This window comes from Mytilus trossulus, chromosome 9 (genome assembly GCF_036588685.1).
Source record: "Mytilus trossulus isolate FHL-02 chromosome 9, PNRI_Mtr1.1.1.hap1, whole genome shotgun sequence".
Lineage (NCBI taxonomy): Eukaryota > Metazoa > Mollusca > Bivalvia > Mytilida > Mytilidae > Mytilus > Mytilus trossulus.
In genome coordinates, this window is record NC_086381.1 from 39,128,420 (window position 1) to 39,155,937 (window position 27,518).

At 31.2% G+C, this 27,518-nt stretch overlaps 2 protein-coding genes across 2 annotated transcripts; both read left to right on the forward strand.

The window, feature by feature from the left end:
* Window positions 1-4,689: 4,689 nt before the first annotated feature.
* LOC134683872 (uncharacterized) lies at window positions 4,690-12,889 on the forward strand. The gene is made up of 5 exons (XM_063543177.1): window positions 4,690-4,807; window positions 8,583-8,752; window positions 9,936-10,043; window positions 11,777-11,884; window positions 12,527-12,889. The coding sequence occupies exons 1-5, from the start codon at window positions 4,804-4,806 to the stop codon at window positions 12,692-12,694; spliced, it is 558 nt and encodes a 185-aa protein (XP_063399247.1). The 5' UTR covers window positions 4,690-4,803; the 3' UTR covers window positions 12,695-12,889.
* A 4,958-nt stretch (window positions 12,890-17,847) lies between these two features.
* On the forward strand, window positions 17,848-26,294 carry LOC134683874 (uncharacterized). The gene is made up of 4 exons (XM_063543179.1): window positions 17,848-17,942; window positions 19,886-20,112; window positions 22,711-22,836; window positions 24,914-26,294. The coding sequence occupies exons 1-4, from the start codon at window positions 17,939-17,941 to the stop codon at window positions 25,055-25,057; spliced, it is 501 nt and encodes a 166-aa protein (XP_063399249.1). The 5' UTR covers window positions 17,848-17,938; the 3' UTR covers window positions 25,058-26,294.
* The last annotated feature ends 1,224 nt before the right edge of the window (window positions 26,295-27,518 follow it).

The following is a 27,518-nucleotide window of genomic DNA, read 5'->3' on the forward strand; positions in this document are numbered from 1 at the left end:
AAAAGAACATCGCACCTAGTTGAATTTTGATTGTCTGTTTGTCTTTTTCATTTTTAGCCTTGGCGTTGTCTGTTTTTTTCTTCTTCGATTTATGAGTTTGACTGTCCCTTTGGTATTTTTCGTCCCTCTTTTATTGCAAGTTCAAGACGACCCATTTGATTTGAGAGGATTCTTTGCAAAATAGTGTTTGTTTAATGAAACAGATAACAATTATGTCCGAAGTGTTAATGAACTGAACTAGAAGAAGAAGCAAACTGATAATCAATTATTGAAAAGCTTTCCACAAGACGAAGAAAACCCATGTTCCTTTGATATACATTGTCTTTAACCACACATTATTATCAGTTCTTAAAGTAAATATCTACTTAAATAAAACCCTTCTTTCCTATATGTCTTATTTTACAAGAGCTTGTTCATTAAATGCAGATAAAGTAGTCCAAATATAAATTATAATTTAAAAATTTCTTTTTTCTGCAAAGTTGGAAAAGGGGTCTTCTATTAATAAAACATACTTATGGGTAATATCATGTATCAACAACAGCAATTATGTATGTCTCAACTAGATATAAGAAGATGAAGAATAAGTGCCAACTCTCTATCCAAGTCACAAGTTAACCATTACAGGCCAAAGTACGGCCATCAACACCGATTTTGGATTTAGACAACTTCCTGAACTGGTTCAAAATATCATTTCAAGTGAGATTATAGAATTCTTAAATGGGGGGGATACCAATTTTCTTAGTTATAAATTAATACAATAGGAAAACAAATAAAGCATAACATCTCACACTATGATTTGTTCAAAGATTCTTTTGACTGCAGAGGAGTAACGAAAATGCATGTTTCATTGTTTATAATCTAACAAATGCAAAAAAAAGAAATTCAGATTGATTTACCTAAATGCATGCTAATTGACTAATAAAAAAGCTCCAATACCATAGTGTAGCAGTTTTAGGGCTATAATTTTTCATTAGAAAGTTAATGTAAAATGATAACTAGCAAAAAATGTTATACATTTTTATTATGAATGATTATTTTCTAAAAATGGACTTTCCTATGCCTTTTTGTTATAGGAATAACACCACTAATTCATAGCCCCTTCCATTCCATGTTGAATTCTGCAACTTCAAGCATTCATAACAAATTTGTTTAAGTTTGAATAAGGGTGTTGTCATTGCATGTCAAAACTATACCTTATCCTAATATAACAAATCAACATACTACCTTTAATTATAAAATAGAGTACACTGATTCCCGCAAGTTAAGTAATACAAAAACAGGAACTCCGGATGTGAGCAACATTCGAATACTAGTGAAATGACACTTTAAACAAGGATTACACAGGGATCCCGTAATAATTCTTTTGATAACAAAATTACCCAAATATTGCGTAAGAACTTTTTTTTTAAAATATGTACTTCTCTTTCTGACTGGGCTGAATTAAAAACAGTGGTTCTATACATGAAAATGTGCCGCTTACCTACATCGTCAACAATGGACATTTCTCAGTTAATAATTGTTTCTTCTAAATTTTTATCTTTTGTGGGTTTTGGAATCTAGTTAGTCTGATTTCTTTCTTACTAGTGTTTCTATAGTAGCTTTAATCGTGCAGATAATTTTTATATTTTCAAAGTTTCTGTTTTTGATAATAATTTCGAAAAAATAGGAAATAAACAAAAAATACATGATAAAAAAGAAATAACTGCAGACACGATTCGTTTGATAAAGGACCTTATTTGGCCCAACATTTACTGCAAATTTAAAAGTTATCACACATACTCTTCAATTACTAAAAACTTTACTTAAGTATAAGGTACTAAGAAAAACAAAACAAATTTGACATCGAACAAGTTACCATGGCAACAAATCATAACCTAATTTGCATATTTTGTTAAATTTCGTGATTTTCCTTGTTGTTTCATCAAATTTTAAGTATATTTTAGATTGAAAAAGTATGTGCGCACCCAAGAAACAACTTTGTATTTCGTCAGAATATGCCAATAGTTATAATAAAGCTTCTGTTAAATCATTTTGTTGTTTCTCGGTTGCGCAGGATGTTTTCAAAACGGAATTAAAGACCGAAAACTGCATAAATTCTGTATTTTTCATTGTTCTTGCTAAAACAGCACATATTATGACGCAATTGTGACGTCATCAGATAAAAATCTTTATGTTTTTCATTTATATTTTCTTACCGTATGCATTTCTTAACATTATGTGCCAATTTGAAATGGCTATCAAACATTTCATTTTCTTGGGCTAAAACTAGGCCTTAATGCCCCTACTCCTTTGGCAAAAATTGAGGATAGATGATATTTTTTTTTGTGAGGATAACGAAGAAAAATAAGAAGAAAATAAACCACTATTAAGAAATAAATCAGGCTGGATTCCAAAACTCACAAACGATAAAGATGTAGAAGAAACAATTAAAACAATAAAAACGAATTCACTTACAAGCAATAAAAATATCAAGCACAATTTAACCCAAGAGGAGAAAACAGCATTGTAAAATTTTAAATCAGATAAATCAATAACAATAATAATAGAAGCCGATAAAGCTAATGCAGTTGTAATCATGGACTGTGAGTATAACAGAGAAATATTTTTAGATATGTTACAACATGAAATGTTTTATGAGGTGACAAATAAAAAAGAAGTTAAAAAACCCCAAGTAAAACGATTAAAAATTACTAAAGAAACATAAGACGGAATTGTATAAAGAGACAATAAAGAAGAGATGGGTTACATTTCAAACTGTAAATTTTCAGTAATCTCTTTCTATAATTTACCTAGAATTCACAAAAGTGAAGAGATTTCAAATAAGTTATCAGATCAAAACAGTGACTACATCGTACTTTTAGACCAAATGATTTAAGATTTTGACCTAATGTGATCGGACCTATCAGCGTGTACACACATAATGAACGACATTTTATAGACATTGCGCTTAAACCTTCATGTCGTTAAGTTCCCAGTTTTATACGAGACGATTTGGAATGGTTAAATCATCTACCAAGAACTGTAAATCTAAATTAATTCAGAACTTCTTACTTTTGATATCTCAGTCTTTACACAAATATTCCTCATGACTTAGGAATTACAGCCTTGAAATATTGGATAGAAAATACGGAAAACGTCATTTAAACAGATTAACAAACGATTTATTCTTACATATTTGAAACTTACACTAAAAAGAAATATTTTTTACTTTGATAGCTCATACTCTCATCAGATAAAATGAACAGCTATGGATTCTAAAATGGCGCCTTCATATGCCAATTTGGAACAATTATTATACGAAACAATGGATCAATACGGAAATAAATTTGCCATTTTCATACGTCAAAAGTGGAAACGATTTTCTTGACGATTGTTTTATAATTTGGAATTCGGATATATCTGTCTCAGATTTTTACTTTGATTTAAATTTTAATCCACATATTCGTTTCACTATTAACAGAAATGTCTAGAAATGCTGTTTTTGGATATTTTAGTATTTATAACGTAAGACAATGAAATTGTGACAGATATCTTCTCTAAAGATATGTATATAAAATTTTACTCAAACCATCAAAAACATGCAAAATTAAATAAACTTTTAACGTAAAAAATAATTAACATTTACCAGTACAGAAATACTACGACAGACCAGATATGAAGAACTTAAAGTGTATTTGAAAAAGCAATATTGATTAATATTACTTTTACTGTTTAGTCTGCATTTTGTGGTATCCATGTAACGTGGCTCGGTACTTATATACCTCGTTATTGTTGTATGTTATCTTTGTAATCTTGTCTCTTATATGTTTTGTATAATGCTGTGTATGATTCTTGGTTACATATGACGTTTTTCAGTCCTTATACATCCCGTCGTTATGTTGTTGTTCTATTATAATTTCTGTATTCTTGTCCTTCATTTTTGCTAATAAACTTTGTCTATGTGCCTTTTTGTGTTTCTGTCTTATATATGACGTGGCACGGTACTTATACATCCTTTCAGTATGTGTTTTTGCCATGGTTAATGTTAATATATTTGTTTGTTTCAAGAGTGATAACAAAATGTTGACTTCTGTATCCCTATTATTTGACATATTTATTTTTTGTGTCTGTTTGTTTTATTCACATATCGTTGTCAATATATGGAATTGTATGCAACTGTTATACAAGTGAGATGTTTAGCTCGCTATGAAACTATATTTAATCCATCATTTCCTACATAAGACAATGCCTGTACCAACTCAGGAAATGAAAGTTCTTATCCATTTGTTTGATGTGTTTGAACTTTTGATTTTGCCGTTTGATTAGGGATTTCCGTTTTGAACTTTCCTCGGAGTTCAGTACTTTTGTGATGTTACGTTTTGGTCAAATTTAAACAAAATTCACGAAAACAAATATATTTACACCGATTTTGAAAAAATACAACTGATTTATTACATGACATGCAATATGACACCCCCCCCCCCCTAATTTATTGAAATCTAAATTTTTGCAATTGCTCAAGGTAAAATATCTCAGGTGTGTTATAAAACTAACAATACCTTTCTCTAAAGTTAAAACACGGATGTCACATGAAAAAGCTTTAGAATTTAGATTGTAGGATAGTATGAAAAGCCTATTGAAAACAAACCAGTAACACACATCTTATCATTATAATCAGAAAAAAATCACAAATTCGGGTCAGAAGGGTGATGAAAAGAAACATTGTCATATGAAATTATGTAAATTTATGTTTTACCGCCAGAAAGGATGTATCTGCCAACTGCTTCTGCTTTTTGTCTGGCTTGACGTACACATGTTGATATAATGGGTAAATATTATAATTTATTAATAGTGATATATGTGATAAGTGGGACATATTCATACTTCATCAGCTTCTCACTTTCATCATACTAAAAATATTGATGCAAATAAACTAACCATAGATACCTGGCAACGGGAGAAAACAGATATAATCCTGTTTTTAAAAGCATGTTTATAGACATGAAAACTATAATTTTATCTCATTCTTATAGTTATTGTTATTTGAATTTTTATTGTATTCTGAAATTATTTGATGAACTGATTCAGCAATTCGAAGCCAAAATTTCTAAAGTAAGGCAAATGCCGTATACATTTTAAAAATCTTTAATCCGATAAATTTTATACCTCTCATACTTAAATTGGTCTGGTCCGTTAAAGCTTTCCACACAGTTTAAACTTCAATCGATGCTACCAAAACTTCTTTAAGAACTTATTCATGCATACGAATAGAGTATTAGGGTTCTAAGATACATTTGGTATTGAAACCAAAACACTACAGAACTGCTGTTCCCGATTTAATGCATCGCAAAAAGAAACAACGCATTAGAGCTTCGAAAAATGTATAAATTGATATTAAAATAAAATTCCACAAAAATCCAAATGACTTTTATTCCGTTTGTGAAGAAATCGCTGCAGCTTACACACTAAAAGCCTATAGAATTGGTATAATTCTATAATCAGTAAACTAACCCTCGCAGATTAAGATCGCAAGACGATTTACTTGGCATATAAATATTGTCTAAATATCCCTGAAAAAGACCACAACGTTGGAATATAGCTTCAGAAAATTTCAAAATAGAAAGAGAGTCTACATTCACAAAGTCAAGAACCAGTTTTAAGTTTGTTGTTTTGGATCCAAAAATACTAGAGTGTTATTGCGTGACATGGTAAACAAATCTTTAATATGGGGGTTAGAGTTGAAAAACTCTCTCAAAAGAAGTAGACATGCACCTCAAAAGCTTACGAAACCTTTAATCAGAAGTGATATACGGTACTTGCGATACTGTTGTCAGATCATTTTTTTTTTAAAGATGGCATATTTTGGTATTCATACTAATTTTAATTCCGAGGGTTTTGCATGTATTCTAAAACCAGTTGTTAGTATAATACAGATTATGTTGTTCTCATTTATTTAATGATGCTATATTACTAAACCCCAAACAGAAGAGATTATGCTTGATTTTTGCACATGTCCAAGTCGTCAGCTTCTAGCATTTGTTAGTAATGTATTTTTTTTGTTAACCTCAGTTCATTTAAATGTTTAGGAGTTTAATGTAACATCGTTTTTCATTGAATAAAGATTCATTTTGTTTAAGATTAAGCTGAATCCTGTGTTCGGGTTGGGATTTTCTCGGTGTGTTGAAGACCCATTGGTGGCCTTCGGCTGTTTTCTGATCTTTTGTAGTGTTGTTACTCTTTGACACATTCCCCAGATTCCTTCCCAATTTTAAAAAAGTAATTGATCATAAAAAGTACATTAAGTTAACAATACCAACCACCGTTTTACATTGTTCAGTAAATCCAAACCGAGGATACCAGTGTATAATGAAATGGGGAAAACGTACCTAACTCTGCAGTTATTTTTTTTAATCAATGCAAACTACAGCATAAAGTGTTGAGCAAACGATTTAAAGCATACAACAACAGCATACAGATTTAGGTGAATAAATCATTTCAAACTCGACTTATAATGTAAAATTTGAAAACAATCAGTTATTCTAACGCTTAAATTAAGAATTCCAGAATTGAATGTTAACTTTCCTTTACCAATTATAATGATGTGTAGTAATTGAATTACAATTGGGTATGGTACATTAGAGTTATCATTCGACCGAATAGTATACAGACGGACGGACGGACTTCGACATACTTTAATAAATCTATTCGATGATGGACTTTTAACAATCTATTGTTATTGGTGACATGTGATTTTATAACAGATTTTTTCTTTTAAAAGTAATTCGATCGTTTACTAAATTGACAAACTATTTTTCAACAGTTATACAAACATTTTTTTTCAAAGTCTCTATACAGATGTCTTGATTTAGTTGTTAACACAAAAATCTTTTACACGAATGATGGCTAAACCAGTCAACTGTTAATTTTGTTTAAATCTCTATCGTATCACTTGTCAGTCTATTATTTGTTCTTCTGACATTGTGTATCTAAAATGTGTTAAATATTATAGTTGAATTAAGGTAATACTAATAGTTTATCTATGTTCAAATCTCTTAAAGCCATAAGGTATAATGGAATACATCTCTTAAATTCCACAACGAGTGAGACTTAATACGTCGAAAGCGTACTAAGTGAATCCTTCTTTGCATGCATAAAACGGTTGATACAAAATAGTAGTCTAAGGAAAGATAATTTATTTCATGTATTTGGAGCCAGTTAATCAGTCTAATAAATAGACAATTTGTGAACATTTTTAGTGACTGTTATTTATGCGGATAACACTTCTCACTTGTCGTGTATTTTAAGAATCGAGTTTGCTATAGAACGTTACTAATGTTTACTCTTTGTTGCACGGTTGGTGTCAGTTTTACTTTAATTGGTAAATATTTTCAATCACGGCCAATAACTATTAAAATGGGAAAGTTTAAAGTTTTCAATCATTACTTTTTATTAAATTCTTTTTTTCTGCTCATTTTTCTACTTTACAGCAACCAATTATAGTTTTATAATACTATATTAAAACCTGTTTAAGGATATCTGCTTGTCATGCTTTGGAATTTTTGTCAGATTTTCGAAATCCTCTGGTTTTATCCATGTGAATGTCTTGAAAAAAAATTGCCCATGAACCCCTATTTTTCTTTTTATAAATCTTTTACATGTATAACTATAAGCCATTTGTAATAGTCTCATAAAATCTGATTTATTTTTTCATAGTATTTGAGGACTTTGACTGGTCAATGATAAAGCTTTGAAAAATCAAAAGAGAACATTTTCCCGCCAAAATTTCAATGGCTAATATCTCGAAAACGATCACATTGAACTCTATATTTTTTTGCTTTTTTGAAACCTCAATTAATCCCGTATCAGTATATACTAGTTTCATGAAAAGTTATTTATTTTGAAACTGAGCAGAGAACATCATTAAGTTTAAAAACAAAACCATAACTAATATATAAAACCAAATGATAAACAGAACTGGTGCTGTAAAACTAAAGATATTTTTGGTAATTATGGCTTTAACTTTATTTGGTTAGGACATAAGGTAGATAATGTAGTGTTTTTATTAGACAATTAAAAAAGAGAATGGTTGATACACTTATATGAGAAGCAAATGCTTTTTTTTTTGTCTCAAACAAATGTCAATTGTCAATCATATATATATATTTTTGTACACATACTTGACATAAGGATGAACTCGACACACTGATAAAACCAACGTTGCCGATAAGGGAGTAAATTAAAAAATTAAATTAAAATTAAAGTCAGGAATATCACAGTTGTTATCCATTCGTTTGATGTTTTTGAACTTTTGATTTTGCCATTTTATTTGGGACTTCCCTTTTTGAATTTTCCTTAAAGTTAAGTATTTTTGTGATTTTACTTTTTACTAGAAATTATGAACCAATCAATCGAATAAAAAGGTTACAATACGAAACTCACATGTATTCAAAATATCTTTATTGTTCTTTATAAATAATTCTGTGTCATTTAAAATTATTTTTCTCATTTGAAGCTTGATTTCATCTGTCCCTTTTCTACCGTTTAACCTTCTCTGACTGAGTAAAGGCCCTAAAAGTACTAATATTGTTTTTGAATTTTTACAGCTCAGTCTTCAAACTACAGTCAAATTCCACTGACTGAGCATGTTGTAACAGATATTTCGCCAACATACAATAGTGGTGCAGTGAATACATATCAACCAACATCATCAACTTCTGAGCATGTCGATTTATTTGTATCTGAGAATCAAATTGTGAATATTTCTTCTCGAAAGGTTGGTAATTTGTATTTAAACTAAATAAAAATGAGTATAAAATATTCAAATCATTTATACTTATAGATGTAAATGAACTCATCATAGATTCCGGGATTGAATGTTTGTAGTTGCATTAGACGCGCGATTTGTCTTTAAAAGACTCACCAGTGGCGCTCGAATATTTTTTTTTTTTAAAAGTACTAAGTTGAAAAGCATAAAAACATCTTAAAAGTTTTGCCGAATACAACCGAGGTAATCTATTATTGAGATAGTAAGGACTGAGTATTTAAGAAGAATTAAAGTAATATGTAAATAGTTAATTTATAATTAGGATCATATCAATGATAATTCATGTCAAGACAGAAGCGCTGGCTACTGGGCTGATAATAACCTCGTTGAATAAAACTCAATCAGTACTGGCATCGATCTATTATTTGTAAATAAAATCACCATAGATGCCAGGATTACAATTTATTTTTTGCGACATACACGCGTTTCGTCTACAAAAAAACTAAAATGTGACACTCGAATCAAAAAGGTTAAAAGAGCCAATAAAGTACGACATTGTAGTATAAGGTAAATAAAACCTAAGTGTTTTGAAAAAAAACCAAGCGCGGATATTGTCGATGTTTTACTTATTACTTTTGTTCTTCTATATAGTATATATATTCTACATGTGGAGCAGGAAATGCTTACTCTTCCGGAACACCTGAGATCACCCCCAGTTTTTGAAGGGGTTCGTGTTGCGTAGTCTTTAGTTTTCTATGTTGTTGCTTGTGTAATATAATTTGTCTGGTGTCAATTTATTTTCGATTTATGAGTTTGATTGTTCTTCGGTATCTGTCGCCCCTCTGTCCGATAATGTCATGTTCTTTGAGGTAACTATTGTGAGAGTGAATAATCAATTTAAAGACTGAAAGGTTACTCTTTCTTGTAATAATCAAATACAAAAAAAACCTCATCAAAGATTCCAGAATTAAAATTTTATATGTGCACAAGACGTGCGTTTCGGCTACAAAAGACTCATCAGTAACACTAGAATCAATAAAAATTAAAAAGGCAAAAGTACGAAGTTGAAGAACATTGAGGACAAAAATTTCTAAAAGGTTTGCCAAAAAATGAATATTTTAACTCCTTCGATTTTCATGTAATTACTTCATGGTGTTTATTTACAGCATTTGATCTTCCCTTACTTTTGTAGAGACACAGTTCAAAACAAAATCCACCAGATTATGTTGGTTGTGCAATTTATGCATGTCTTTTCTGCTGCTTGCCATTCGGTTTAGTAGCCATAGTGGCTGCAAACAAAGTGAGTGCAAAATTATAAATGTTTTATCATTTTATATTTAGTTTTGATAGGTAAAAAAAAAAAAAGAAAACACTTGGTGTAAAGTTTGGGTTAAAAAATGATAACAAAACGTTTTATGTTTCATATAGGCATCCAAGTCTTTTTTCTCCATATTATTTATCAATTTGTCTTTTTTTTTCTGTCCGTAAATTAGTTGTAAAATTATCAATATATTATCATTTAGAATATAAAAAAAGCAAGGGTATATGTTTTTTCAATTCCTTAATTTCAAATTTAGAATATAGATTGTAGAGTTCATGCAAGGTTACTTTTGCAACCAAAAAAAATAGAGAAAAGAAATGGAACACACACAACATTTAAGAAAATAAATAAAATTGTTTATACAAAAATTAAAATGTATGAAAAAAATAAACAATTGTAGAATTATGTGGTTATTATATAAACGGTACTAATTTTAAGGCATTAGATTTACAAAACTACATGTTTTATTTCGAAGTCAATTTAAAAACTATATATATTCATATTTAGTATATTTAAAAGAAACCATAATACAACTCTTAAAAGTTCCCTGGCCATTACTGGTCATCGGGTAACATATTTTTCTTTTAACCAATCTGGACACCCCTCGGTGTGTTCTAGTCTGTTGTTATTTATGTCTTATTATCATTTTGTTTATTTTCTTTTGTTACATCTTATGACAACGGACTCGTACTTCTCTTGAACAGAATTTTAATTTGCTTGTTGTTATGCGTTTACTTCTCTACATTGGATAGAGGTATAGGAGGAGGGTTGGGATCTCTTAATGAGGTTTAACTCTGCCGCAATTTTGCGCCTGTCCCCAGTCAGGAGCCTCTGGTCTTGTATGATTTTTAATTTTAGTTTCTTGTGCATAATTCGGAGTTTAGAATGACGTCCATTATCATTGTACTAGTATACCTATTTTTAAGGGGCTAGCTGAAGGACTTCTACGGGTGCGGGAGTTTCTCGCTACATTGAAGACCCATTGGTGGCCTTCGACTGTTGTCTACTCTATGGTCGGGTTCTTGTCGCTTTGACACATTCCCCATTTCCTTTCTAAATTTTACAACAAGGAAAACCTTTAAATATGCGTTATCTATAACGTAAACCCCTGTCTTAATTCAAAATTAGAAACAAAAGTAGTTAATTTTTCTCTTTTCTTTGGAATTTCTCGTTACATTGAAGACCTGTTGGTGACCTTCTGCTGTTGTTTTTTCTATGGTCGGGTTTTTGTCTCGTTGATACATTCCCCATTTCCATTCTCAATTTTATAAATTATGTTTAAATCTCATAATTACTATTAATACAAATGATCAAACATCCAATTTAAAGAAATATTACTCATATATGAAGTCGATGGAAGATTTCGGCCATATCAGGGTTTGATTGAATTGAATAGCAGACAATTTGATTTTGATTAAATTTATCTGCTATAGCTTTGAAAACATAACACAATAGAGAGGCGTAAGATACCATAGGGATATTCAAACTCATATATCGAAAACAAATTGACAATGGCATGGTAAAACACGTAAAATAACGAAAAGACTAAAAGAAGTCCCAAAGCATGAAATAGAACACTTGAGACTGAGAAAAAACACAAACCAACTAAAATCTTGGCTAAAAAACGATGGAATCGCTTGAACTACACAAGACATTTGATGTTTTAGTTATTACTTTATATTCTTTAATTAAGGCATATTTTATGATTGTAGAAAGAAAGTTCAGAAAGATTTCCAGCAGGTGATTTAGGAATCATCTTTTATGCATGTCTTGGCTGTTGCTTGCCATTTGGTTTAGTAGCCATGTTGGCTGCCACAAAAGTAAGTGTTGAATTATAATGGATTAATCATAAAATATTTTCTGATTTAAATCATTGGCAACAGCAACAACCATTTGTTGACACATGTAGTTATTTTGTTACCACGCGTGATCGAACTCGACTTACTTATATTCAGTCATTTGTAGAAGAAAGGCGAAAGATAGCAGAGGTAAGTAAAACTCATAAATCGAAAATAAACTGACAACGCCATGGCTAAAAAATCACAAAATATATATAAATAAAAGACAAAAAGACAAATAATAGTACAAAAGACACAATAAAGAAAAACTAAAGACTAATCAACACGAACCCCACCAAAAACTTGGGGTGATCACAGCTGTCATCTAGGCGATAATTTAAAAATGTGGCGAACATTGTATTTAAATCGCAATAAATTGTTATTCAAATTGTACACTAACTTAGTAAAATCTCTTCTTTTTTGATGTTGTTTAAAATAGACCATACCGTATGTTCTTTGTATTTTACATCACCGAAGATTTCCGTCTCTTGACTTATTTGTTCATAATGTCTTGCTGAATTTTGTGTGGTAAAGTTTCTACCTTTATCTTATGTAGCTTTCGAGATAATATATAACTGTAATAACATATCTATCACCAAAATACATTAATGATATTTTTTGCAGGGATTGAAGGCAACAGCACGCGGTGTTAATCGTACAGCAAGGAGATATAATTGTACGGCCTGTACTTTGACAACTTTATCGGTTCTTTGTGTAATTTCTATTTTCATCCTATATCTTTGTTCAGAAGAAGTCAAATACTCAACTCCCAGCAAAATGCATATTGATTGATGGTACTTTTTGCAGGGATTGAAGGCGACAGCACGCGGTGTTAATCATACAGCAAGAAGATATAATTGTACGGCCTGCACTTTGACATTTTCATCGGTTCTTTGTGTAATTTCTATTTTCATCCTATATTTTTATTCAGAAGAAGTCAAATACTCATATTAAAATTATATTTAGCTCTCTGCTTTCTTATCCAGAAACCGCCCTCCTGTATTTAATAACTTTCACATAACTAAAACATTGCAATTAACAAATTAAATAGGTAACCCTTTATTACTCCTGTATGGTTTTTTAAAAATTCTGATCCAATTATATTTATATATGTAAACAAATTTAGTATAACGTCCATTTTCATTGAACTAGTTTTTGTTAAGGAGCCAGCTGAAGTCCGCCTCTGAATGCAGAATTTCTTGCTAAGACCAATTGGTGGCTTTCGGGTTGTTGTCTCTACGACACATACCCCATTTCTAATTTCTATGATGGATTTAATTCAGAATTACTACCACACACATATATATATATATATATATATTGCCTGTTGCCTTTTATATGTATTTTGAAAACTTTTTAACATAGAGTTGCTGTATTTTTGTCGTATACTCTTCTCTTGTCATACGATTATTGGTTTGTTTGATATTTTAGTAAGTTGTGTTATATGTTTATACAGTTGGGACTGCTGGATTCCAATAATGGTCACATTAACCTAATATGTTTGTTTGGATTGCTCACTAGGTTTTGTAAATAAAACGATATCATAAACAAATGTCAAACACGTAAGAGGTTTATCTAGCTATAAAGTAGTTCTTTAGAAAATGTCTGTACAAAGTCAGGAATATGTTTTCCACGTGTTCTGTTGATTGAGAGCGTTTGATTTTTTCGGTTGGTATGGACTTCCTCTTTTGAATTAGATTTTTTTTTTAAATTCATATCAGATATTTTACCCGAACAAATGTCTGGTGTAATATTTCTTTTCTTCTGGTTGTTTTCTTTCTTATCGTTATCATTCTTCCAACTATAAAAAACCGATGAAACTTAATTATAATGAAAAGCACAATATGTAGATGTGCAGGACACCTTTGCAATTTTGCATGCAGACATTTGTGTGGAAACAGCGACAATATGAAAAAATATCAAATACTCAATCTTCTATTATAGAATACAAGTTAGGAAAATATTGCATTTTATGCCTAGATCATATATGTGAAGCAGCTAACGATTATACATTATGGGGACATTCCCAAAAGTAGCATTTACACTTTTAACTTGGTAGGGAAAAATACATTGATTCTTTCATGGTACGTTACCAATCATGGTCAATATTGCATTTGTTTTTGAAATTTTGGAAACTGTCATTGTAGTCATAGAAACATCACAAATAAACCTTTCTCTACATTCTTTTGTATTTTGAAAGTTATCTGCTGCTTTAGTTGTAATTGTTCTTCAAGTACTCATCTGGATTGTAAGCAGGAACTAGCCACCGACCTATAGCTACTTGTCAAACGTTAAAACGTTTAGCGTGTGCGTTATTTTGTTTATTTTCTAGTTCTTATTTAGCAAGCTTGTTTGCAATGTAGTTTCCTGTTATGAATATCAAAGTTTGCCAGTGTTTTCTATCTGCTACACTGTAGGGATCCCAAACTGTTGATGAATTTTCATTCTTTGAATGTACTATTTTAGCAGTTTCCTTTCCTTCCTACACCTCCTCGTGTTCCTTCTGAGATAAACCTAGGGTTACATTTACTTTTTTACGACAAGTGATTTGTGTGTGGTCTACTCCATATCCTTTGATATTAGCACTCCTAGGTTTGCACTACCCTGTACTTGTTGTACAACGTGACAAATATTATTTTTTTTTCTACCTATCTGCTTGAACGATGATGATATATGATTGTCAATGAAACACTATCCACCAACTTACAACTGACGTGGGTGTAATCGACTATCATTCACCGCACGGCCTAATACGAAAGTGCCAGCTTATTTCTTCAAACATAAGTGATACGGCTCAATTATGTTTCGCTTTTTGTCATGCTCATGATTAACATTAGGTTTTCGAAATCTGTAATTGACGTAATGTGTACAGAATCTGATTTTTCATGGTTTGCAATAGACCATTAAGAAATAATTGCTTTCATATTCATGATGTTAACGAAACGGAATTTAAACACTAAGATGAGATAGGATTGTCAATGAGACAGCTATCCAGTATGATTGGTCTTCATACACAAATAATTCAACACAAAACCTTAGCGACATTATTTCAACACAAAACCTTAGCGACATTATTTCAACACAAAAAAAACTTTATTTTTAAAAAAAAAATTCTATACGTTCTAAATAATTTTTGGGCATTTTATGATCAATAAATCATCATTTCCCCTATTAAATCAAAAGACAGTTAATTTTATTTCGAACTATAAAAAGGACAAAGCTTTTAACAGTGAATTCAAGATTAAAGTAAGCCTTTAAAAACTTCTTGTGGTCTTCAATATAATTAATCTTCTTGCATCGAGTTTGTATTCTCCTTTGAACAACGTATGTGTTGATGTACCTAGGGGAGCAAACCTTTCCACATAAAAGCAAAATTAGAAGGTTAACAGTGCCTTATACACAGATTCCTTATCAGCTGATTTGTGATCGGGGCCAATCTCATTTTAAAATCATAACTTTTGAAATTGATAACATAAACATTTTAAAGTTCTTAAAAACAAAATTAATGAATGATAGAGGTTTTAAAAAGCATGTATTGCTTACCTGCATCATCAGCAATAGTCACTTTTTGGTAGAAGTCATTTTAAAAGGATAATGAATCTATTAAGAATCAAAGGATTAACTCAGTCATGTTCGCGTATTTCTAGATCTTATCATACTTATCCTTTTTCCTTTTTAATGACGCTATCTTATTTACTATAGAGTTGACCTCCGCATACCTTCGATGGTCATATGAGCATAAACATACATACAGATTTAAATATTATCGAACTAGTTTGCAATTGGATTTTTTCTAGGTCTTTTTAATTGAACTTTTTTAGATTAAGAATATATGTTGCTCGTCGTTTTACCTTTAAAAAACTGATTTATGTGTGCATCGAATCAATAAAATGATTTACCTTAAAGTTTGTTTCACTTTTAATGTTGACATTTGTTTCCAATATATAACTGAACACATTCAATGTATGCGTTATACATCTCTACATAAGTGGTTAAATTGAAGTTCACATGAATACGGATTCAATGAGGTCGAATTATTCACTTGCAAGTGCATAAACCTTTTTAATGTTTATTAGCTTGATTTTACAAAATGTAAACCACATTGGCTGCTAAAAGCGATTCATTGTTTCACTCTTTTATTTTCTAAATGTTTGAACAAACAAAAATCCTACTTTTAGATTTTTTTTTATATATCTCATAGCTTAGTGCCCCTTTAAAGTTTCAACTGATCGATTATGTTTTCAAGGTAATAAGAAAATATTTGGAATAAAATCGTCATTAAGTCGATTTACAATTAAGGCCAGACTTATTTTTTTGTACATGAAATTCTAGTCTTGATGATAATATTAGCTACTTCAAGATTCTATACGTTTAATATATTTTTCAAGACAATAGGCAATTCAAAACAAATTAGATCAATTCGTGATTAAAGGTCAATAACTTAAATACGGTGTTAACTGACGATTTTAACCATGTTGACAATGTTTTATTATAAATGATTTTGTAAATTCATAATTGGTATCCTCTTGTAGCAACATATGTGTGCCTAGGGGGTGATTTAATCGTATATCTTTTCTTACTTATTCAATTTTTGTATTTAAAGTGGATCTCTATCTATTATAACTTACAAGATAATTGAACCGATAGTCCAGTCGTTTAAATGCGTTCACTGCGACAACTCCATTGACGAGAAACTTTCGGTGATGGAGGTTGCTGAAATAAAGTTCAAGATGAAAGGCAAAAATTAAAACAAAAAAAACCCAAATAATGGTAAAATTTGTCGTTCATTGACGTAAATTTCATAAAAGACGTTTGAGTAGTTTAAGAGGAGATGATCCTGTTAAACGGAAACAGACGACGGACTATGACGGACGACGACAGACAATGAACGCCTTGTATTAACAAGACCTTACCGTTGCTCTTTGGACCAGATTAACTGAAAAAGTCAAAGGAGTAGGTCCAGTAAGACCCCTTTTTGGCCCCAAAATATAGTAATATTACAAAATTGTTAAAATGTAATCTTTTAGTTATTTATTGGATAGTAGAATGGTTCTGATTCATAAATATGGGCTGTTTTTAACAATACAATGTACATATATCGGGTACTAGCACCATAAAGTCATGCTAAATTACTAAAATCTTCACCATTCTAGCTTTTTATAGGTAATTTTGAGACGGTTTTCTTGTAAAACGAAAGTGGCTGCATTCGTGTTCATCCTTAGAATTGAAATTGTAGTTGTATTTGATGATAATACATAACATATAAAGGTTGAGGATGAACACAAATGCGGCCACTTTCATTTGCGACAAAAAACATATGAAAAGTGACATTTTTCGGCATATTTGGTAGATTTATCATATTTGAGCTTGAACCGGTTCGTTTTTAATGACTTAAGTGTTTAAAAAGTGTTAAAAATCTTTCGTTAAATGAACCTGAAATTTGAGGCCAAAATCTGTTCTTAACGGAGCTAATCCTTTTCTATTGGGTTTATTTAAAAAAAAAAAAAAAAAAAAAAAAGCAATTTGACATGAACAATTAACAACAACTCCGAAGAGACCATAATTACAAAGATATTTGATTCAAAATACAGTTTGCCTTTAATAAGAATTCACCAAAAAATTAACATTTTCTCAACGATTTTGTCAAAATACCTCAAAAACTACTGATGTATAACATTACATTTTGCCGTATTTTGAACGTTGAAATTTCAATATTCTAAATAAAGTGCAAATGAACAAGGTAAAATATTTTAGTTTTGTTAAAAATATCAATCAATGATGTTAAAACACAGAGGTCACGGAAAGCACATTAGATATTAGAGAGATTTATAAAGCCTATTGAAAACTGACTACGCACAAACATTTTGTCCTACATAATAAGGAAATATCACGTGATAGAGTCAGGTGCGTGAACAAAAGAAATATTTTCATTTCGAATGATATAATGTTGATATAAAATTATCTTTAACACAATAAAGGGTTTTTCTGTCCACTTCCTCCACTTGGTAATTGGCTTGACGTACACATGGTTGAAAAATGGGTAAATACATTTCTTTTTATCTATTAGCAGTGATATATATGTAAGATTTCTTACTACAAATCTAGATGCAAACGAGAGAATCTTTAAAATGCCAACAGAATAAACATTATAAAAAAGAAGCCTTCATTTGTCATACGGTAGAAATGCCCATTACCCCAATTTATATTACCGCATACATTATTTCTTTCTGAACGACCAATCGTGTTTAATTCGTCTTTAAATAAAAACCACCAAGATAGTTTGAGAACGGGTTGCTGCTCACAATGAAGCTATTAAACCCATAGTTCCAATGGTGGAGTTGAAATCGTGTCTTCTTAAATTTTACGGAAGCCATCACGAGTTGATTGACTGTTCCGAAATATTCGTTTCACATATGATATCGGCTATGTTCCCTATGTCGTTACTACAATCCGTTTCCTTTTTCACTATTATGACCTACTGAATTTACCGGGTTTATTATATCATGAGCAACACGAAGGATGTAACATGTGGAGGAGGAACTGCTTACCCTTCAGCAGCACCATAGATGACACTCAGCGTTTGGTTGGGTTCGTGTTTTTGTCAGAAAATTTGTGAGAAACATGAGGTCATGGTCATGTGCTAAATTTTGAATTTGGCTTGTTATTACTATTGTAAGAAGCCGTATAAGATATCGAAAACATATTTTTATTAAATTGCTATATGCATGTTGTAACAGTCACATTTTGATTATAATGGTACTTTAATATCAAACGAGTGTTCTTTGCTCTCATATTAAAAACTTGATTATAGTGTTTAAAACAAATTACCATATATATGACAGACTAAGGGTCTTTCGATAGGAGGTCTTTTCTATATGACCGCGAAATAGAAGTCAAGGTCAGAGGTCAAAGGTGAACTTGATGTTCTTATGTTTATATCTATACACGATAAAGCCATGGGACTTCTGGAATGAGTTGCAAGCCATATTATTTCGATAAGCAAACCAGATTGGACCTTGTGTGAACCGGAAGTAACTATTGTTTGTGCTTATTCAATGTACATATATATCGAACCATAAATTTTAGGAATCAAACTATCACAGGATTCCCATACCAGAAATAAAACATTATCTCCCTTATTCAGCACAAAACTTTATCGACAAGATATATCGGTGGAATCAGACTATAGTAAGCTATCATCAAATAGCATGTTTAGTTTATTTAATTTTTCATATCATACCTTTGTTTTGTGAAAAGACTTTCAATTCTTTGTTTTAATTTTTAATATTTCTTGTTAATTTAGCATATATCATGCTAATGTTTGCTGGAATGCAACCCCTTAGAATAGGTGGATATTTATCATAACTCCATCTGCTTGAACTTATAATAAAAGTTCCAACACAGACTTTAGACCAATTTCCCGAAGTCGAAAGTAGAGGTATATCTAAAAATAAACAAAATACTTAGGGCATAAGGAACAGATAGTCATAGGTCTAATTTCACAGTCTAGGTAGGCAATTGGTGAGGTTTGGACACACTTAGCTAAAACCACGGTAGTATGTGCATTTTATATCATCAATATAATGGAGAATGTTTCATGATTAAATCACAAATCCTGAATGTAGGGATAATCTTGTCGGTTAAGTGTTCTAACCAGCATGTCATCACTTAGGTGCTGATATCAAATCCACCTCTTTGATTGTTTGTTCGACTATACTATAAATTGTCTAGGATTGCAAGTTTTATAAGCAAAAGTAAGTGGCTCTCTCTCAAGGTACGTTAACCAAACCAATACAAACTAGTTTGAAGAACGAAAGAAAAGTAAATCAGCAATAATTACTCTATTAATCAATATGCAGAGCTATAGTTTTATAATCACAAACAAATTGTCTGTATGAAAAATATCTGTATTATGCCAATCATATTCACATTTTGACTTTGTAAATTAATTTAATTTGGTTAAACTAATTTTAATATTTCCAGCCCAATCTTCAAACTACGATAAAATAAAACTGAATGCAAATAGGACCCAGTCTTATCCATCAATCAAAGTCCAACAAGATGAACCTGCTGCATCATCAATTTATCACAAAGAAGATGAACGACCATCACATACTTTACTGGATACGCCACGTCCATATACTACAGTTGAACATATAACTGTTGAAACAGATTTTTCGTCAACATACAGTATCGATCTAGATCAAACTGTAAGATTTTTACCGCATAAGTTCGTGATTTGAATATATGTTGGGGTTGACAAATGTAAGGGAGCAGGGAAATCAGGGGTGGGAAACATGAGGGAAGTGCGAGTCATTAAGTGGGAACCAGTTGAAGACAGGGAGAAAACTGGATATGTTGGAAAAGTTTTTTGACTGATGGTCGAATGGGAATAGAAAGAGGAAAAATAAAATCAGAAAAAATCATGAACTCGAAGAAAATTCTATACGGAAAGTCCCTAATCAAATTGCAGAATCAAAAGACAAAACAAAAACAAACAAGTTGACAACAACTGTCATATTCCTGACTAAAAATGGTGGATTGAACCTGATTTTATATAGGTTGCTTAACATCTCACTTGTAGGCTTATGACAGTCGCATCAAATTCCATTATATTGACAACGATGCGTGAACAAAACAAACAGGCATATAAGGTAAAAATGTCAAAAATATTGCTACAGCATTCAACATTGTATTATATAGATATAGCACATGAGCAAAAATATAAGACAAGAATACAAGAATATCATAGACAATAACATAATGGTATGATGTACAAGTACAACAGGTATCTAAATCACAATAAAAACAAACAAATATTGAAGCACAAAAGGCATATATCACATTTAACAACTTCCTTCATTGCTTTAACATTTACTCTGTCGTTTTACGTCATAATGTAAACGTCACACAGGTAGAGATATAAAATATTTTTGTCGTTCAAAATGAAAGCGGGAAAAGGAACTAGGAAACCCCAGTCTCCATCATGTAAAATATACAAATATGAGTATAGAGTAACAAATTCATTGAAGCCAATTTTGTGAAGTATAAAATGTCATTTTAGGTCCTTACGACGTTCTATTGTTAAATATAAAGTTTTATTTCTGGTGTTTTTCTGGTTAGTTTTAATTTGTCTCGAGCTCCTTTGACCGTTTTCGTAGACTGGAATTTTATGCGACTGTCATACAAGTTTTAGATTTAGCTAGCTATAAAACTAGATTAAACCCATACACACAAGAAATGACTGTAGCAAGATAAGATTATGACAGTTATTAAAACCATTCGTCTTAAATTAGACATTTTGATTTCGCCATTTAATTGAATTTTCCTTCCTCGATGATCGTTTTATTACTTTATATTTAATTAATCGAATGATGTGTTTGTTTAGATTTATGGTGTTTCCTCGTTTTTTTTTAAACTACGTCTCAAAAGAAGTGTAATTTCTAAAAAAAAACACCTAGCAGGTGCTTGTAATACACCGGTTCCTGACTTTAGACAGCGCATAATGAATTTATTGGGGTTCAACATAGCTGTTAGCGCCCAAATCCTACCTAAATCTGGGACAGTAATGTTACAGCACAACATAGGAACAGACTCATTAGAGAGAAACAAAACAGAAAAAATCTAATATGAATACAGGCGGAATTTGGAACAGCATTTATCCACCCCCCACCCCTGACAACACAAAAGATGTTAGTTATAGATTTACATGTAAGAGTACTCACAGTTACTGACACCTATTCCAAAGGCAATAACAATAACAGTACATATCCTCATACTCATCCTCCTCCATCACAGGTATACCACTGTCTAAAAATAATAAAAGGAAAAGAAACATCATCCCTTGTGTCGCAAACTTGTTTTCGTACAGTTTCTGGTGCAAAACTGAAATATGTCATTCTCGGATAGGAGACTTATAGCTCTTCATATTTGGTTTATTTAGAGTAAGTTGCTGTGGGTAAATGTCGGCAGAGTATTTGGAAAATATTTGATTATTTAACAAAAATATATAATCAAGATAACGGCATGTTCACACTTTACGGAATTCAAAAGCAGAGGTTACTCTACAAATAATTAAAAAAAGTCTTCAGTTACTATCATAAGATGTTGACCTATACGATATGTTTATGTTTCAACTCTCTCACGACATATTTTAGCGCGTTTAGACCTTTAATTTTGATAACAGAAAAATTCCTATCAATTTTCCGATTGTGTCACATTGATTGTGATATTCTGACTTAGTGTGGACTCGCATGGTCGATGACACAAGCATATCAGTAGACGCTGAGCATGTTGACTGCTTTTGGAGGTCAGGTTTAATACCACCAACTTATAGTACGTCACATCAAGTTACATACCAAAAAGGGTTAACAAGATATTCCCTTGAATTTGACATTTGTAGGGAGTTTCATTGCAGTAAAACAAATTGTGTCATAATTATATCTTGGGTTTTTCAAAGCATTATTTTTTTTTATGCCTCTATAGAATATTTTGAAATTTAGGGTTACATGGTTATAAAGCTTGCATGTATACAGGCAGAAAAATGGTGACAATTTGATTGCACAACTTCCAGTAATGGTTATTTTTTTTTATAATAAGAAACATTATGTAATTGTTTTCTATAGTATTGGACAGGATAAAACTTTACACATGCGAAGTATATTTTATTTGAAACAAAGATAAATTCGCCACAATTTTTTAATTTAACAAGGACTAATAGGGGAAATCATTTGTGGCATTACACCTTCATATGGTACCCTTAGTTTTCATATCCTTTGTTTACCATGCTTGATTTTTATCTTCTACAGCATATTTGTTGTCAGTGGATACATGAAGATCCACCAGACAATTCCAATTATCTTAGTTTAGCCATTTTTGCATGTTGTTGTTGTAACTCTCTATTGGGTGTGGCTGCCATCATTGAAGCCTCTCAAGTAAGTGTTGATTGAGTAATGTATTAACATTTAAAATTAAAGAATATAGGATGAAAAACTATAAGTATTTTTTTTTCGAATACAGTGTTCTACGATTAGATCGTTTAATAATTGGTGGTAATTAAATAAAATGTAAATTGCTGAATTATGTAGTTATCAAATGTACCAGGATTATAATTCATTACGCCAGACGCGCGTTTCGTCTACATAAGACTCATCAATGACGCTCATATCGAAATAGTTATAAAGCCAAACAAGTACGAAGTTAAAGAGCATTGAGGATCCAAAATTCCAAAAGTTGCGCCAAATACGGCTATGGTAATCTATGCCTGGAATAAAAAGATCCTTAGTTTTTCGAAAAATTCAAAGTTTTGTGTCAAGAATTTTGGATCCTCAATGCTCTTCAACTTTGTACTTGTTTGGTTTTATAAATATTTTGATTTGAGCGTCACTGATGAGTCTTATGTAGATGTAATTATAATCCTGGTACCTTCGATAACTATTGTAAACAGGAAATTTATAAAAGTTACATTATTGATATTCATGTCAGCACCGAAATATTGACAACTGGGCTGTTGATACCCTCGGGGACGAAACGTCCAACAGCAGTGGTATCGACCCAGTGTCCTATTTAAAGAGTATTCATGAACTTTTATCAACTGTTTACTCTCGGTGAACAAGTACATTATTTTTATTCCTGATTCGGTGTTATAGAAGTTAATTTGAGTTATGTTTAGCCGTTGAAAGACATTATCTTGCTGAATAAGATAGCAGGAAACCGTTTCTCTACATTTATTATAACAGTAAAAACACGATTTTAGTTATGTTTATATATTTGTTGTTTTAATTTGCTGATTTCAATTGGCGTTGTATTTTTTTTTAAGAATATAGCTTCAAACGGAAAATGTGTTAACCTTATTTTCAAATCAAAATAGTACTCATACCAAAAATCAAATGATCGACTTTCAGTGTTGTGTAAAATAGATCATCTGTTTCATTGCAAAACAAATTGTTCTTGGTACACAAATGATATAGAGATGCAATAGGGATATAAAATCATCCATAAAGTGTTTTACTTTGATCTGAATATAGCTCAAATAGATAGAAACGTTTTGAGTTAACAAAGAAATAAAAGAAAACAATCTGTGTGCTAGAATGTTCATTGTTATATTATAGTTCGTGTCTGTGTGTGTTACATTTTAACGTTGTGTTTCCGTTGTGTCGTTTCCTTTCTCTTATTTTTGAGTGTGAATTCACATTACTATAAGACGTGTCACGGTACTTATCTATCCAACATTCATGTATTTGGTTTTGATGTGATATTTGTTATTGTGGATTTTGTTTAATGCTTAGTCCGTTTCTCTGTGTGTTTCATTTTAGTGTTGTGTCGTTGTTCTCCTCTTATATTTAATGCGTTTCCCTCAGTTTTTAGTTTGTTACACAAGTTGTGTAAATATACAATGTTAGGTTAACTTTTATAAATAAAAAATATAACTTTTTGTATGATGCTCAGAATCTGAGGAAGGGAAATGTTTACAGAGCCCTTCAACTGTTTTGGGCCGCATACCAAAAAGATTTTTTTTCAGACATTGACCTAATACTGTATATTTATTGAAGCTCAATAAGAATACACTGCTGGGAAGAAAATTTAACACAAACATAAAAACGAAGCTTGGATCATTTAATATACCCCAAATATCCCGAATAGTAAATAAAAGCGACTTGACATTAAATTGACAGTGCGTAAAATATAATTTTGTTACTATATATGGTAGACAAACACTATTGAAAGTATTTTAGCTGCAGTTATCGTTATCAAATAGTTACAACTCCAAGAATGAATAATCTTGCGATTTTAACCACTGTGGCTTATTAAAGATAATGCCTGAGATATAATTTTAGATCTAATTATTTCTTTTTAGTCATTTTAAAGATAATAGATCAATTGATAAATTTCGTCCTGTCAGAAGTCGATTGAACATTTCTGGCAATATTCAGCAATGAATTGTGTCATACTCCTTATTTGTTTCCATTAAATTCTATCTTCAAACTACTTATTTTAGTATTTCTTTTGTAGGCTTCTAAAGCGAGAGCACGTGGTGATGTTACTGCAGCAAGAAGATATAATAAAATGGCGTATAATTTGATAAGATTTTCAATTGGTTTTGGATGTATTTTTCTTATTGTTTCATTATACACAGCGCTTTTTCATATGATATAATATAACAAACAGTGTATTTCTGAAAACAAACTTATACTCAAACATGAGTTAATCAGTTATTTAGTTAAAAATTGTAATACATATGCAGAATATGTTTGCTGCAATATAATGCATAGTACAAAATCGTGAGCCCAAATTCTTTCCATTGATTGAAAGTTGTAAATGTTTATAAAATATTTTCAAAGGAAGACAATTATTTATAGATATCTCGAAACTGTGAAAAAAAACAGCCTAATCTTAAGCTTTATCAAATAGGTTGAGAAAACTTATAAATACTCTTGAAAAGTGTCTAATGTTTCATGAGCAGCAACGTTTGGCGATAAATCATGTTAAGAATGCAGTACATTGGCATTTATGATACCGTCGAGATTATTCAGATCTAACTTAATTCTGGTTAAAATCACCCCTATATAGATATGTCCAAACGCTGTTGTTTCTATAAAATAATTCTGCTTATATGCAGTGTTTTTTTCTTTCCAAACTTACAACAAGAATCGACTCTCTTCTGGCGATTGATTATTTGCCAAAATGCGATTCCTATCAATGGAAAATAAAGGTACTTTTTTTTTACATTTTGCTTGAAAATGCATTAAGATCAGGTCATTGTGTTTGATCGGCTTGACCGAAGGCAGAAATTAAATCACCTACACAAAATGTATCGTATTAAATATATTAAATCGCTTAAAAAAATATACCAGTATCTTTATTACTTTTTGTTGAAAAGCTGAAAATAAGATACTTTATTTTTTAACTTTTATATTGAAATAACTAGTTTGTTCTTCCCTGGCCGGGATTCAAACTATCATGATACTGAGATATCGTTGCACTTTATCGCCTTGCACTATACCCGCGTATATTTATTTCGTGGTTTTGGTATTGTCGCTGAATTAGCTTATTCTTAATTTTGCAGTATTTTCAAAAAAGAATGTAAACTGAATTAATCTATATATGCGTGTATTTGTTTTTGTGGAAATTCGTGAAAAGAATTACACCGCGAAAAAGTACATACACAGTAATCGTTCCGTTCCGTTATATTTTCGTGGTATGCTTTAGATACAGCATGTTCAGCACATTCCAGGTTCTCTCTGAAACACTTAAACTCAGATTCTTAACTTAAGTTTTTGAGAAATCAGCAGTAGAAGGCGACTATCGTTTTTATGTCCCTTTAACCGGCATGCATGAATCGATACATGTACGTTCATAAGTTATGTAAAATTTGTAAACGTTACCGTTATTTGGATAATGTTGGCATAACGCAGATTTGTGTTAACGAGTGTATAATAATATTCTAAACTAAATATTTTATCTAATCGAATACATCTCTGTTTGTTCTGAAGTAATTGGAATTGAAAATTGAATGTTGTTTTTAATTACTTTTTTCTAATGATAATTTTAGCGTCTGTGTACGCTTGTCTCTGGATAGCTTATGGACACATTTCACACCTCATTGCAATCCCACTCAGAATGTTCCTCCATTATAACCTTACAAACAATAAAAAAAAGTACTGTCATGATTTCCTTCCTCAGACACAGATAGTTAACCAAGCCGTTTGAGGGATCCTCTTTTCGGAATTTTTGCCTCAATGCTCTTCAACTTAATACTTGATTTAGCTTTTCAACTTGTATTCTATTCTATAATGATGGGAGTTTTTAACAACCTTGACCCAGATATGTACCGGACCATATGAGTATTTGGACCATACCCATAAGGCCATGACCATATGCGTATGGTTCAACCATATGAGTATATACTCGTTTGGTTATTAACGGGCCGGACCATATGAGTATTTGGACCATACCCATAAGGTCATGACCATATGCGTATGGTTCAACCATATGAGTATATACTCGTTTGGTTATTAACGGGCCGGACCATATGAGTATTTCGACCATATAGGTATTTTTTTTATAATATATTGTAAACGTTTCAAAAATAAAATAACCTATATGTTCCCAACCCATTCAAAGAAATTGATTGTTTAAAAAAGAGTGTTCCAACTATAGGACCACAACCATAACCTGCTCCCACTTGGATCCGCCACTGTCATGCAATTCGAAGTTTATAAAATGTATTTATGATACCTTATGTATGCAGTGATATGTTGCTTGATATGTTTTTAGTTAAGATTTTAGGCCCTTTTTGATATGAATTCGTGTAATATTCATCCTATCCCCTTTTTTGTTTTAAAATTGAAATGATAAACATGTTTATTTCAAATCGATTTTTTTTTTAAACCAAAACGAAAACGTAAGTAGAGGGCCTGAAAGGGGGACGGCAGCCCAAAAGCAGCTGAACGATTATAGTAAAAATTTCATTGAAAAAAAAGTATATTAATTTGTTAGTAAGCACTTGCTTACAATGCCACACTAGTGCTACGCCATTGGAACCTTTATTATGTTTTGTTAGAGTTTGAATAATATTGTTGTCTCTAGAACATATAACATCCATGAAGGATGCATT